Source organism: Bos taurus, chromosome 12 (assembly GCF_002263795.3).
Source record: "Bos taurus isolate L1 Dominette 01449 registration number 42190680 breed Hereford chromosome 12, ARS-UCD2.0, whole genome shotgun sequence".
Taxonomy (NCBI): domain Eukaryota; kingdom Metazoa; phylum Chordata; class Mammalia; order Artiodactyla; family Bovidae; genus Bos; species Bos taurus.
In genome coordinates this window covers 16,219,135-16,233,784 of record NC_037339.1, presented here as the reverse complement: position 1 = coordinate 16,233,784, position 14,650 = coordinate 16,219,135, and the positions used below count along the sequence as shown (strand labels likewise).

Below are 14,650 nucleotides of genomic sequence, written 5' to 3'. Positions count from 1 at the left end.
TTGGTCACACTAAACTTGCATTTATATGAGAATCAAGGGTTAGCCTTCTCCATTATTCTTTTATGTCTGAGTGTGATTATGCTCAGCTACTCAGCTCATGCACTAACCACATAAAAAAATGACTGAAACCCACTACCCATGCCTTCTAAGAACTCACACCATCTAACAGTTAACACCCAGTACAGCTTCCTAACAAGGCCCCAAGAGAAAACATTTTGTTCAGTTTGGTGCTTGCTGTGACATTAAACCAACAGAATAGAATACAATTAATTGACTTAGCTACTACTTCAAATCTTTTAATCTAAGTTTTGTTCAAACTTTAATAACTTCATACCTATTTGCCAAAATTGTTGTGTAAAATCTAACCATATCTGCTATTCTTAACCTGTAGCTCTTATAACACAGCTTTAGGCCCCCGACTCCGCAATGGGTATATCTGGACATTTAAATCAAGAAAACAAAGTTATGATATTATGATTAGTCAAAGCTCTTTCTAGCAGACCACTGAATACAACAATCCATTGAAAAATGCCTTTCCGAAGACAAGAACAAAGCAAAACATTTTCTTCATAAAAGGAGCTACCAGCATGCTTTGTGCCATTAAAAATGTACTTTTCAAAATATAACCAGAGACTCATGGTCTACTAGAAAGCTCCCACTAATCACAACAGTATAACAATGCCACAGAAGCTTTCATGACAATGTCTCCAGATAGGCAGAGGGGAAACAACATTATAGGTTATGATGGAAGCCTCGGTTAGAGAGGAAAATGAAGTCTTAAGGGCATGCTACTGCTAAGTTGCTTCAGTCGTGTCCGACTCTATGTGACCCCATAGACGGCAGCCCACCAGGCTCCCCCGTCCCTGGGATTCTCCAGGCAAGAACACTGGAGTGGGTTGCCATTTCCTTCTCCCTTAAGAGCACAGAATACATCTAACAAACAAGGGCAACAGAGCAGACACTGTAGCTGCCTATTCATAAAGGACCACAGTTTTCTCTTCCTATGGAGCAAGACTCCCTACAAAATAAACTGTGCATTTATCATTGCTTATTTAAAATTACACTTTTACAGAGTTATTTAGTACCTGATATAGAAAAACAATCACATAAGGAAGCATTTATTTGGGGTTTAACATGTAATCATACAAACAAAGTCTGTATAAACACAAATCCACAGAGTCATAACACAGATAGCAAAAGACAAAGTAAAAACCAAGAAAACTAATTGGCGGCTATATACAATTGGACACAAATTGTGTCTTGTACACTAGAAAGTCTTTTACAAAATAATCATCTTAGATCAACAGAAGACCAACCTTCAGTGTCTTCCTGCAAGATGGTTACTTTAGCAATCCCTTCCTGTTTTTGGCAGTGTCCCCTTTAATACGGCTGGTAATTGTTTTGGTGATTGCCACCCCCTCGGGATGCCTTGCCGTAAGTGCTCTGTTGGCCACTGTAGTCTGCATATCCCCGTCCATATCCATAGTTCCCATAGTTATACCCAGTATAATCATAGCCGCCATAGCCACTACAGTTTTGATCACCACCATAGGCACCATTGTAATTTCCATATCCTTGATCATGATAGTTATTAAATCCTTGGTTCCAGTTTTGGCCCTGACCTCGGCCTCGAGCCCTAGTACCACCTCGCCCACCAGCTGCAGCACCTCTTCCTCCCTTTTGTTGCTGCTGTTGCTGGCTATATACCTCTTTGGGTTGTGCAACTTTGATTTCACACTTCCCAGAACCAGTTTGATGGTATCTGCTTTCTAACAATTTCTTTACTGGCTCCTCGTCTATGTATGTAATAAAGCAAAATCCTCTTCTTTCATTTGTTTTTGTATCCACAGGAAGTTCAATATTTTCAATCTCTCCAAAGGCTCCAAAATATTCTTTTAATTTGTTCCTCCGAAGTATCTGGGCTCAATCCACCCACGAAAACCTTTTTTGGGGGTTCCTTCCCCTTTAAAACTTTGGCCCTTTTAGGGTCTATCAATTTGCCATCCAGTTTGTGTTCTTTCAGTTCCAAAACCTTATCAACACTAGCAGCATGCTTGAAAAGCACAAATCCAAATCCTCCTGATCTTCCAGTAACAGGATCTGTTTTCATCGTGCAGTCCACAACTTCCCCAAATCGAGACAAATATTCAGTTAGATCTTTCTTGCTTGTATCCCAGCTCAAACCTCCAATAAACATTTTACCGTCATCCTGCTGGTTCTTGCTCGCGTTGATCTTGGATCCCTCTGCGAATTCTTCTATGTTGCTGTACTCGTTCATGTCTTCCATAGCTGCGGAGTGGTCCGCCGGAGGGTCCTGGCGCTGAGACCAAGTCGCGGCCGCAGTGGCGGAGGAGCGTTCTATTGTATCAGATCAGATCAGATCATATCAGTCGCTCAGTCGAGTCCAACTCTTTGCGACCCCATGAATCACAGCACGCCAGGCCTCCCTGTCCATCACCAACTCCCAGAGTTCACTCAGACTCACGTCCATCGAGTCAGTGATGCCATCCAGCCATCTCATCCTCTGTCGTCCCCTTCTCCTCCTGCCCCCAGTCCCTCCCAGCATCAGAGTCTTCTCCAATGAGTCAACTCTTCGAATGAGGTGGCCAAAGTACTGTAGTTTCAGCTTTAGCATCATTCCTTCCAAAGAAATCCCAGGGCTGATCTCCTTCAGAATGGACTGGTTGGATCTCCTTGCAGTCCAAGGGACTCTCAAGAGTCTTCTCCAGCACCACAGTTCAAAAGCAGCAATTCTTCAGCGCTCAGCCTTCTTCTCAGTCCAACTCTCACATCCATACATGACCACAGGAAAAACCATAGCCTTGACTAGACGAACCTTTGTTGGCAAAGTAATGTCTCTGCTTTTGAATATGCTATCTAGGTTGGTCATAACTTTCCTTCCAAGGAGTAAGCGTCTTTTAATTTCATGGCTGCAGTCACCATCTGCAGTGATTTTGGAGCCCAGAAAAATAAAGTCTGACAGTTTCCACTGTTTCCCCATCTATTTCCCATGAAGTGATGGGACCAGATGCCATGATCTTCGTTTTCTGAATGTTGAGCTTTAAGCCAACTTTTTCACTCTCCACTTTCACTTTCATCAAGAGGCTTTTTAGTTCCTCTTCACTTTCTGCCATAAGGGTGGTGTCATCTGCATATCTGAGGTTATTGATATATCTCCCGGCAATCTTGATTCCAGCTTGTGTTTCTTCCAGTCCAGCGTTTCTCATGATGTACTCTGCATAGAAGTTAAATAAGCAAGGTGACAATATACAGCCTTGACGAACTCCTTTTCCTATTTGGAACCAGTCTGTTGTTGCATGTCCAGTTCTAACTGTTGCTTCCTGACCTGCATACAAATTTCTCAAGAAGCAGATCAGGTGGTCTGGTATTCCCATCTCTTTCAGAATTTTCCACAGTTTATTGATGTTCAATCTGAAGTCTGCAAAGCCAAATTGGTGTTATATATTCTATCAGTGACACTATGTAGGTTAAATTTTATCTTGTCAGAGTTGCAGGTACACCAGCTGAATGTGGGTAAAGAAGTTAAACTAATCAAAAACGCTTGTTTGCAGATGTAAATATTTTTAATGAACTAAAAATAAATGTAATTTATTATTTGATAAATGAACTTTTTGTGAAGTCTGTACAAGAAGATTGCCTGGAGAAGGGAACAGCTACCCACTCCAGTATTCTTGCCTGGAGAATCGCATGGACAGAGGAGCCTGATGGGCTACAGTGCATGGGGTTTCAAAGAGTCGGACACAACTGAGTGACTAATATTACTACTGCTGCTGCTATGCCAGAAGATAATAAAAAGAAAGCCTAATGGTTGAAAATAATTAAGATCAACTTAAATGATAAAATTGTAGAATCTATTGCATCTCTTTAAAAACGAGACAGCCATTCATCTGAAATGGTCCTGCTCTGTATAAAGATAGGAAGACTCGATTAATTAAGTGGATATTCCTCTTACTTGAAACTCTGATTTGTGTGTGTGTATGTGTGTTAATCACTCAGTCATGTCTGAATCTTCGTGACCCATGAACTGTAGCCCACCAGGCTCCTCTGTCCATGGGAGGATACTGGAGTAGGTAGCCAGTCCTTTCTCTAGGGGATCTTCCCAACCTAGGGATAGAACCTGGGTCTCCCACATTGCAGGCAGATTATTTATTGTCTGAGCCACCAGGGAAGCGCCCTTGTGATGTGGGTCCAGGCAAATGGAAGGAATGATTTGCTCTTATTAGGTGTCTCCCTGAGGTCGAACACTGAGGGTTTTGGTAAGATGCCCGTCTGTTTTTCATGTAACCCGTGTCTGCTTTGTGTCTGGAGAAGCTCTGACCCAGCCTTGAGATGGGTGTCCTTTTCCATCGCAGGAGAAAGACGACATCCAGAGGGCAGAATGCATGTTGCAGCAGGCGGAGAGGCTGGGCTGCCGCCAGTTTGTCACGGCCACGGATGTTGTCCGAGGAAACCCCAAGCTGAACTTGGCTTTTATTGCCAACCTCTTTAACAAATACCCTGCCCTGCACAAGCCTGAGAATCAGGACATCGACTGGGGGGCTCTTGAAGGTAACTGAAAACCAGTTGGGTAAATGTTCTGAGAAGCAGTCACAGTTGTAATTCAAGAGTAATTCAGAATCACCTCCTAAGCAAACATAAGCCCCGCACGTGGGAGATTTGCGAACAGGTCATCAATTCTCTGGTACCTAACAAAGGGAATAAATAGATTAATCAAGTCAATTACAGCCAAGGAGGAATAATCAACTACCATTCTATTGCATCCATTATACATGGGCTTCATCCATTATCAGAATTAAATGTTTTAGGGAAGACAGTGCATTTAATTATTGGATGAAATAAATCCTGAGTTCCAAAAGCCTAATTTATGTACTTAATGGACTGAGTGTTAATTCCTAGAGGCAAGAAATTGCAGCCACTTGTCATCTAAAAGTGATATTTAACTTATGCTAAGAGGTGCTTACTGAGGTTTTTGTTTTGTCTCTGATTTGGGTAATGGGGGTCATGGAATAATATTTTGAGGCAAAATCCATGACAGTTATATTTAGGGGGTTAATGCCCTAAACCTAGATAAAAGTCACATAGCTTTTAGTCAGGTTCTAATAGGTGAAGTTGCCAGAGATGTTTTTCTCTTTTTTCCATTGTGAATGAGTCCCAATATTGAGATAGAAAAATCAATGCAAAAATAATAATAAATGAATATCCCCCAAGAAAGGAAATCTACATTTTAAAGATTAATCCTTTTCTACAGTGCTTTACTCCAGCTGGAAATGCAGTCAATCCATGTTCCAGCTCTGTGCATTTGTATGATTGATGTGTGGTGGTCAGGGGCCCATGCATTCTGTTGACTACCAAGTTTGTATGCCAAGCCCTCTCACCACCCATTTCCAGCTGCTTCTAGATCATCTACATTTGGGTTCATCACTGTCGCTTGAAATTCAGCGTATTGATCAGAATTGATCAATATGAAAAGCAGAATTGATCATTTCCCCCCTCCTGCATTGCCTCTCTACCCACCCCCCAACCTCCCATCCCATCCACTCTCGTTTAGAAATTCTCCATTTCCATGAATCATACCACATTTTTCTCTCTTCAGTCACCAAAACCCTGGGTTCCACTTTGGTATCTTCCTCTCCTTCACCCCTAAATCTCTTGAATCAGCAAATACTAATAATTCTTCCCACAGAATGACTTTTAGATTGTTATTTTTCCTTTCTGCTCTTCCGGACTCTTACTAAATCATACACCAACTGTTTCAATAGGTCTTAGGGGCCTAGCCCTCCATCCATCAAGCACTTGAATGCGCCTATGTGCTGGTGTCAAACACTGTCCCCTCTGTGTGTTTAATTTAAATGCATATTGCCTTTCAGTAATTCTGCGCACTGCTGCCAAACACATCATAGTACTGCTTTCATTATAACTCTGCCTTGCTCGAGAATTTATTATAGTAATTAAAAAAGAACCCATAATGACTGTCATTGTCTAATATATCAACCAAAATCTGCTACCTGGCATCCAAAGATCCCTGATTCTGGTTCCAGCCACTAGACAGCCTTATCGGTGTGGACTGCACTACACAGATATCTGAAAAGTCAGTTTCTAATGGTCTTAATACAGACCTTGTCTGTCGTTCCCTTTGTGTTCATATTTACATAATCTCCTACCCCGTCCCCCCACATCCCCTCCTATTTTCTCTTTACCATCCAGATTTTACTAGCCCTCTAAGGTAGAGCTCAAATTGCACTGCCTCCAAATGTAGCCTGTACAATTCTCTCCTTTATCTCAACTCAAATATAAATATCCACCTCATATGGTAGCCCTCTAGCTTGCATGATCCCTCTTTGATTCTCAAAACACATATTCTTCCAGAAAGAATGTAAGCCTTTGAGGGACAACCCTGAACAGTTTACCCTCATGGGCTCTTGTACGCTGTTAATAATAATAGATGCTGTTCTCATTGAACTGAAATGGAAAAACAATTAATGCAGAATAGCAACCCTCATTCAAATCCGTTAGGGTTTTTATATTTTTTAATTCTACTTTCGGTGTTTGTGACAGCTGCTTTAGTTAAACTTTGATCATAAAAAAGCATATTTTCTTGGTGCCTGAAAGATAACTAGCCTTCATTCATTTAGGTGAGACGAGAGAAGAGCGGACGTTTAGGAACTGGATGAACTCCTTGGGTGTAAACCCGCGAGTCAATCATTTGTACAGGTAAGAATATTGAGGGCCTCTTCCTGAATATGAGATACCAAGACCTGTGAAGATGCCCAAGATTTCAGATATCACTCTGGTGTGCAGTTCTCTTCGAAAAATGTGCGCACCTCAGTGAGAAGAGGGGAAACGCCGAATTGAGCAGCAGGTGTTGAAAAACTCACTTGCATACACCAACCTTGCTATGTATTTAGTATAGCAAGTCCCCTACATATGAATGAGTTCCATTCGGAGAGGGTGTTCATAAGCCCATTTTGTTCAAAAGCCCAACAAAGTCAGCCTAGGTAACCAACTAACGCAATCGGCTATGTAGTACCGTACTGTAATAGGTTTATAATACTTTCCACACAAATAATACATTAAAAACAAACACAAAAATAAAGAAAACCATTTTTAATCTTACGGTACCTTGGAAAGTATTGTGGTACAGTACAGCAGCTGGCACTCAGGGGCTGGCATCAACGGACAGGCAAGAGATAAAGATACTGTACTCTATATGCGCATCCTACGAGCATGTTCAGTCGCTCAGTCGTGTCCAACTCTTTGTTCCCCCATGGACTATAGCCTGCCAGGCTCCTCTGTCCATGGAATTTCGCAGGCAAGAATACTGGAGTGGGTTGCCATTTCTTTCTCCAGAGGATCTTCCCAACCCAGGGATCAAACCCACATCTCCTGCTTTGGCAGGTGGATTCTTTTCCGCTGAGCCACCAGGGAAGGTGAAATGAAATCGCTCAGTCGTGTCCAATTCTTTGTGACCCCGTAGACTGTAGCCTACCAGGCTCCTCTGTCCATGGGATTTTCCAGGCAATAGTACTGGAGTGGATTGCCATTTCCTTCTCCAGGGGATCTTCCCAACCCAGGGCTCGAGCCCGGGCCTCCTGCATTCTAGACAGACGCTTTACCGTCTGAGCCACCAGGGAAGCATGTACAGTAAAGTACCCAGAAGCATAGCCACTTGTAGAGGGTGCAGGCGCATGACAATGTATGCCAGACACGTGCTCTGACTTATGTGATTGGACATGCAAACATACATTTGCATCTTTGAAAGTTTGCAACTTGAAGGTTCATATGTTGGGGACTTACTGTACAAAACTCATAATCCAGCAGCAAAAGAACAAATCGACTCTATGACACATCTACCCAAGATCTGCTCACAAGCAGGCCAAACAGTAAATGTTCAGTTTGTGGGCGTGTCTCCAATGCTGTTGGAGCTGTTTATTTTTCTGGAGAATGTATGTTTCTGCTGAAGAGGCATTAGTGGTCACACCTGGAGGACTCTTCTAGGAAGCTCCCTCCCTTTCTCTGAGCCAGAATTTCCTCCCCTCTAAAGATGAAGTGACTGATACATGTGGCCAAGTTGCTGGGAATGTTCCTTGAACTAATGTGTAAAGAATTGCCTGGCCCGCTCCAGGCCCTCCATAAATGTTGGGTATCTGAGAATTCTTTGTGTTTGTTTTCATTTAGTGACTTATCAGATGCCCTGGTCATCTTCCAGCTCTATGAAAAGATTAAAGTCCCTGTTGACTGGAGCAGAGTAAACAAACCACCATACCCCAAACTGGGGGGTAACATGAAGAAGGTAAATGATGACTCTTGTGAGGTTCTGGTCGTCAGATGAAGTCATAAGCCCACAAGAGCACTGTGTGAATACTTTTATCAGGAAGCCAAGCTCAGATAAGAAATGCTTATCCAGGGATTAACTTAAGAGTACAGCAATCAGAAACCTGAGTGGTTTTTATTAAAGGGAGTTCATTATTTCAGCTGATTGCTTATTTATAATTCTGTGTTGGATGTCTTTAAGCGTCATGATGTAAAAATTCTAATTAAGATAATTAGAGCAAGCAGAGCTGTGGGGTGCCTTTCCCTCCAGCAAGATCCTCATTCTAATTTTCTAAAGGATCGAAACCTGTGCTAACAGTTTGACATGTACAAATAGTATGTCTAGTGAGAACACATTGTTTTGTAAAAGCAGCCACAGCCATGGGGGTGGCACGAACATTTCCCACCATTTATCGTCCCTGTGACCCAGTAATCCGTGAATCGTAGCCACGGGAACACCCATCCCATATGTCGGTCTACTGTGTGCTTACAGGATCTGGATTTTCCAGGTCAGTCTCTACAAATGCAACTATTTTAGGGATATTATAGACAGGTTATTTAGTATGGCTTTCTAGTTATGTCATGGGATAGAGCCATGAAAATGGTCATCATAATAACTCATTTTGGCTTTACACCTGGTATACTATGAATATTTTTTTTTCTTTTGATGAGAGTGAGTGGCACTCTTTAAGAAAAGGTGGAAATAAATCAGGCTTCCCTGATGGTCCAGTGGTTAAGACTCCAAGCTCTCATTGCAGGGGGTCTGGGGTTTCAGTCCTGGTTGGGAAACCAGATCCTGCATGCCCCAACTGAGACCCGGTGCAGCCAAATAAAATTTTTTAAAAAGATGGAAAATTATTTGACTAATTTAGAATCCTAGAATTGCTGAACTAGAGACTTGAGAGATTATTCAGTCTGACCTTATTATTTCATTTTGTGTCTATTTTTATCATCTTACTTCCTCTGGTATTTATCATCAAAGAGATGATGACATTAGATTGTTTCCTGCCCATTAACAGCTTGAGAATTGTAACTATGCAGTGGAACTGGGGAAGAATCAAGCAAAGTTCTCCCTGGTTGGCATTGGGGGACAAGACCTCAATGAAGGAAACCGCACCCTAACGTTGGCCTTGGTCTGGCAGTTAATGAGAAGGTAATACAGCTCAGGGAAATGGCATTTTGTTGAACAAATTCTTTATTTTTTTAATTATATTTGTTTATTTTTAATTAATTGATGGTTGCTTTACAATATCGGTTTGACTGAATGTATTTTTTAATCTAGAAAAGTACTAGCAAATTTCAGGAATGTGATTTAATCCAGTAAAACTATATTTTAAGCTAAAATGAAACCCAAAGGAGTGGGGGAGGCGGGGGCTGGGCATGTCCTGCTTTTTGTTTGTTTGTTTTTTCTTTCATTTCTATCAGTTTTGTTTCAGGTACTTTGAAATTCTATTGTCAAGTTCATCAGCATTTAAGCTTGTCATAACAACCTTAATTCTTAATGAATCACCCTTTTTCATGTGGAGTTACCCTATGCCTGATGATACTCTTTTTCTCTAAAAGCTGTTTTTCCAGATAGTGATACAGCTTCTTGATTAGTTTTAGCATGATATGTTTTTCCCCCATCCTCTAACTTTTAACTGATTGATGTAAATACAGTCGCTTATCCTTTAAAGGGACTTTCAAAATAAAGGGGGGAAATATGCTATATTTACCTACCTATCTGTTATTTCGGGTGCTTCTCTTTTCATGCTATAGATCCAGATTTCTATCTGATACCATTTGCCTTCTACTTGAAATATTTCTAGTGGTGCAGATCTGTTGGCAAGGAATTATTTCAGCTTCTATATGTCTGATAAACTCTTTATTTCATTTTTGCAAGGTATTTTATCTGAGTGTAGAATTCTAGGTTGATAGTTTTTTCTTTCGTTATTTTGAAGGTAGTGTTCACTGTCTTCTAGCTTGCATTGTTTCCAGTGATAAATCTATTGTATTTCTTATCTTTGTTCCTCAGTGCTGAGTCGCTTCAGTTGTGTCTGCTTTCGACCCTGTGGACCATGGCCTGCCAGGCTCCTCTGGCCATGGGAGTCTCCAGGGAAGAATACTGGAGTGGGTTGCCATTAACTTCGTTGTTCCTCCGTAGGTCATGTCTTTTCTTTTCTGGCTTCTTTCAAGATTTTCTCTTAATCATTGCTTTTAAGTAGTTTGATTATGATGTACTTTGGTGTTTCTTGCACTTGAGGTTTGTTGAGCTTCTTGCATCTGTGGGTTTACAATTTTCATCAAATTTGGAAAAACATTGGCCTTTATTTATTCAAATTTGACTCCTGTATCCACCCACCCTAGTTTTTCAGGACTCTTAAGTATTTGATCATTGAAGTTGTCCCAGAATTCATTGATACTCAGGTCATCTTTTTATGTTTCATTTTTTCTTCTCTGTTTCATTTGGGATAATTTCTATTGTCTTAAATTCACTACTCTCTTCTACAACGTCTACCATTAATTCCATTTGGTATATATGTTTTTCATCTCAGACTTTATAGTTTTCATATGTAGAAATTTGATTTAGGTCTTTTTGACATCTCCTATATCTCTTAACCTTCTTGAGCTATAGAATATAAGTACAATAACTGCTACTTCTGTTTCTATTAATTGATTTTTAACCTCACTATGGCTCATACTTTCTTGCTTCCTGGAATGCCTACTGATTTTTCGCTGTATGTAAGGCATTGTGAATTTTACCTTGCCATTTGCTAGATATTTCTGTATTCCTTTAAAGAAAGTGAAATCCCTCAGTCGTGTCTGATTCTTTGCGACCCCATGGACTGTAGCCTACCAGGCTTCTCCGTCCATGGGATTTTCCAGGCAAGGGTACTGGAGTGGGTTGCCATTTCCTTCTCCAGGGGATCTTCCCAATCCAGGAATCGAACCTGGGTCTCCTGCATTGCAGATAGACGGTTTACCCTCTGAGCCACTGGGATGCAGTTCAATTCAGTCGCTCAGTTGTGTCTGACTCTTTGCGACCCCATGAACCACAGCAAGCCAGGCCTCCCTGTCCATCACCAACTCCCGGAATCTACCCAAACCCATATCCATTGAGTTAGTGATGCCATCCAACCATCTGATCTTCTGTCATCTCCTTCTCCTCCTGCCCTCAATCTTTCCCAGAATCAAGGTCTTTTCAAATGAGTCAGCTCTTTGCATCAGGTGGCCAAAGTATTGGTGTTTCAGCTTCAACATCAGTCCTTCCAATGAACGCCCAGGCCTGATCTCCTTTAGGATGGACTGGTGGGATGCAGTTACGTTACTTAAACAAAATTTGATTCTTTGGGGGCTCACTTAAAATCTTAATTAATCTCGAGCTCATTTTGCTTCTCAATACTGAGATAATCTCATCTGAGTACTTTATTTGATGCTCCATATATCATGAGATTTGTCTACTCTGACTGGTGGGAGCCAGATGTATCCCGCGCTTGTGTGAACTCCAAGGATTGCTCTGCCCATTCATTTCTGCAAGTTCTTTTCCCAGCCTCAGTGTATTTGCTCAAATGCATGCACCAAGTCGCACTCTGCTAAGCACTCGAGGCAGAACTTCTGAAGATCTCTGGAGCTTTTGTTCGAGATGACTCTACTCTCTGGGCAGCTCTCTTCTCTCTGCTCTTCTGCCACACACATTCTAGCACCGTGGCTTCCTTGAGTTCTCAACCCTGTCCCGTCAGCTCATCGAGACTGTCATGCTCTGTTTGAGTTCTCTTGCCCTGCACTGCAGCCTGGGAATTCTCTGTGCGATCAGCTGGGACAATCTTAGGGCTCACCACATTCGTTTTCCTTCTCAGGGACCCCTGTTTTGTGCTTTCTGTCATCCAGTCTAGACAACACCATTTCATATTTTTTCATTGGGTTTTATGTGTTTAAGGCAGAAGGGTCAGTTGATTCCTGTTATTCCATCACGACCAGAAGCAGAATTTCCTGCTACTTCTATAACAGAGAACTTTAGATACCTTTTAGTTGTTGTTGAGTCACTCAGTCGTGTCTTTGAAACCCCATGGACTGCAGCACACCAGGCTCCCCTGTCCTTCACTGTCTCCTGGAGTTCACTCAAACTCATGTGCATACCTTGTAGAGCCAAATATAAATTTGATTAAAATGTGAGAGCTCTGTGGACAAATTATCAATAGTAGAATATAATAAGATACACAAATGCAAGATAAATGATGAGAAAAGTAAACAATTTTTGGTACAAAAGCATGAGCCTGGGGAGAATTCTAGATAGCAAAGCTGTAAGCATTAACTTGTTCACTTTTATATGCTTTGCTCTTTTCCTGCTATACTGATATCCCTGAGCAGGCTGACGTCTTCCATTCCTTAATTAGAACCTATGTTGCTGCTGCTGTTGCTGCTGCTAAGTCACTTCAGTCGTGTCCGACTCTGAGACCCCATAGACGGAAGCCCACCAGGCTCCCCCGTCCCTGGGATTCTCCAGGCAAGAACACTGGAGTGGGTTGCCATTTCCTTCTCCAATGTGTGAAAGTGAAGTCACTCAGTTGTGTCTGAATTTTAGCGACCTCCTGGACTGCAGCCTACCAGGCTCCTCTGCCCATGGGATTTTCCAGAGTACTGGAGTGGGTTGCCATTGCCTTCTCCGAGAGCCTAAGTTAGAATGACTTAATTCATTTTTCTACCTGGAAGGAAGCCCCAGAAACCATATGTCACATTACATTATATCTAACAATGTAATGGCAGAGACAAGGGTTGTCATTTCCTGAAGCACAGAAGCTCTATTCCCAGGCCACTGTCTGCAGGTCCTAATATTTATAATGGTCCTCAGAGTAATTATGTCAGTGTTCCCAGGTGATGGAGGGTGGTCAGAAGTGATCATAATCACTACCTGATTTACATTTGCTTTATCAAATATGATGCTCCATTACCCTTTTCTCAACTGGGATCTCTTTAATGATCAAAGGCAGATGTCATAGGCTTCTCTGGCACAGAAAACACCAGAGCTAAAGCAGCTTTAACTGTAGTCCCTGTTACAATGCCTGTATCTAGAACATTGCTGAAAGTTCCTAAGAGCTGTTCTTACCAGTGTATTTTCAGAAACGCCTTCTGAACTCCCCACTATTTTATTTCCCGTGTGTGTTTAATTCTTAACAGAATGGCTTTTGGTACTGATTGCTTTGAAAACCAAAACCAAAGTCTTTTTAGTTGCCACAGTTAAATTGACTCTTGGGTCTGGAGATGAAAGCATCTTTGATATTTTGTTTTAGTGACTTAAAAAAATACTCAGGCCAACTCTATTCTATTTTGAATTTCATAATATCTGAAAATCACCTTGTAATATGATCTTTGTTTTGAGTTTTATAAAAATGTGACCCAACAACAAGGCTGGTATATATATATATATAACAAGGGCTAGTTTGAGCTGACTCTCTTCCTGGTTAATAAGTCCTATTTCTCATGAATCTTTACTGTATAAGAATTGTGGGGACTTCCCTGGTGGTTCAGTGGTTAAGACTCCAAGCTGCCAATGCTTGGGGCACAATTTGATCCCTATCAGGCAACTAAGATCCCACATGCTGTGTGGCATGATCAAAAGATTAAAAAATAATAATAATAATTTCGTATAAGAAAGTGCACAGAGAAATTCCTTACTGTTGAAGGTGATGAAATGACTGATTATGTAAATTCCAGCAGAAGGGGATTTTTTTCTTTCTCTGTGTGCCACATATTAACAGATCTAATAAATTTAGAGCCAGTTCTAGCTGAAATTTACGTCACTGGTTTGCACAGATGTGTTCATTTGGTCATTTATCTGGACAATAAATGGCATGTCATTTCCCCCCTAAAAACAAATGAGAGCCTAAACCTCCCTTTCCCCTTCAGTAGCCTGGAAATTGTTCTCAGATTGGAAAGCTGGCAGATTGCGTGTGTGTACATTTGGAGACAAAAGCCTGAGGCAAGTAGACTGCCAGCAGACAGCAACAGTAGACTCCAGCAAAGGAGCGCGAGTCTGCAGCAGGCAAAGGAGGGAATTCTCTCCACATCAAAGAGGCTGTGGACAGCGAATTGGGGATAGGTCTGTGAAAAACAAAGCAGCTAGGTTTGCCCCTCCGGGTCACATATTATATCAATAAACCACAGTTCCATGGCAGGAAAGCACGAAAGTCATAATCACAGCCCCTCCAGCCCCAAATCCCATCCATCCCCTGCTGTTGGATGAGGCCCAGCCTAAAGCTGGGACTCATGGGGCCATTTCATTTCTTTAATCTTTATTGGAGTATAATTGCTTTACAGTTGTATTAGTTTCTGCTGCTGCTGC

The 14,650-nt window shown here is 41.6% G+C and overlaps 2 protein-coding genes across 5 annotated transcripts in view; one reads left to right on the top strand and one right to left on the bottom strand.

The window, feature by feature from the left end:
* LCP1 (lymphocyte cytosolic protein 1) overlaps window positions 1–14,650 on the top strand; it is a 104,993-nt gene that overhangs the window by 78,508 nt on the left and 11,835 nt on the right. For all 4 annotated transcript variants that reach the window (XM_005213674.5, XM_059892108.1, XM_059892110.1 and 1 more), the window contains 4 exon segments: window positions 4,374–4,569; window positions 6,654–6,732; window positions 8,197–8,311; window positions 9,351–9,484. In XM_005213674.5, coding sequence (XP_005213731.1) covers window positions 4,374–4,569; window positions 6,654–6,732; window positions 8,197–8,311; window positions 9,351–9,484 — 524 coding nt within the window.
* On the bottom strand, window positions 1,363–2,306 carry LOC101902786 (heterogeneous nuclear ribonucleoprotein D-like). Its single transcript, XM_059892218.1, is given in 2 exon segments — window positions 1,363–1,896; window positions 1,898–2,306. Coding segments are annotated over 2 exon segments (906 nt in total). The 5' UTR covers window positions 2,288–2,306; the 3' UTR covers window positions 1,363–1,380.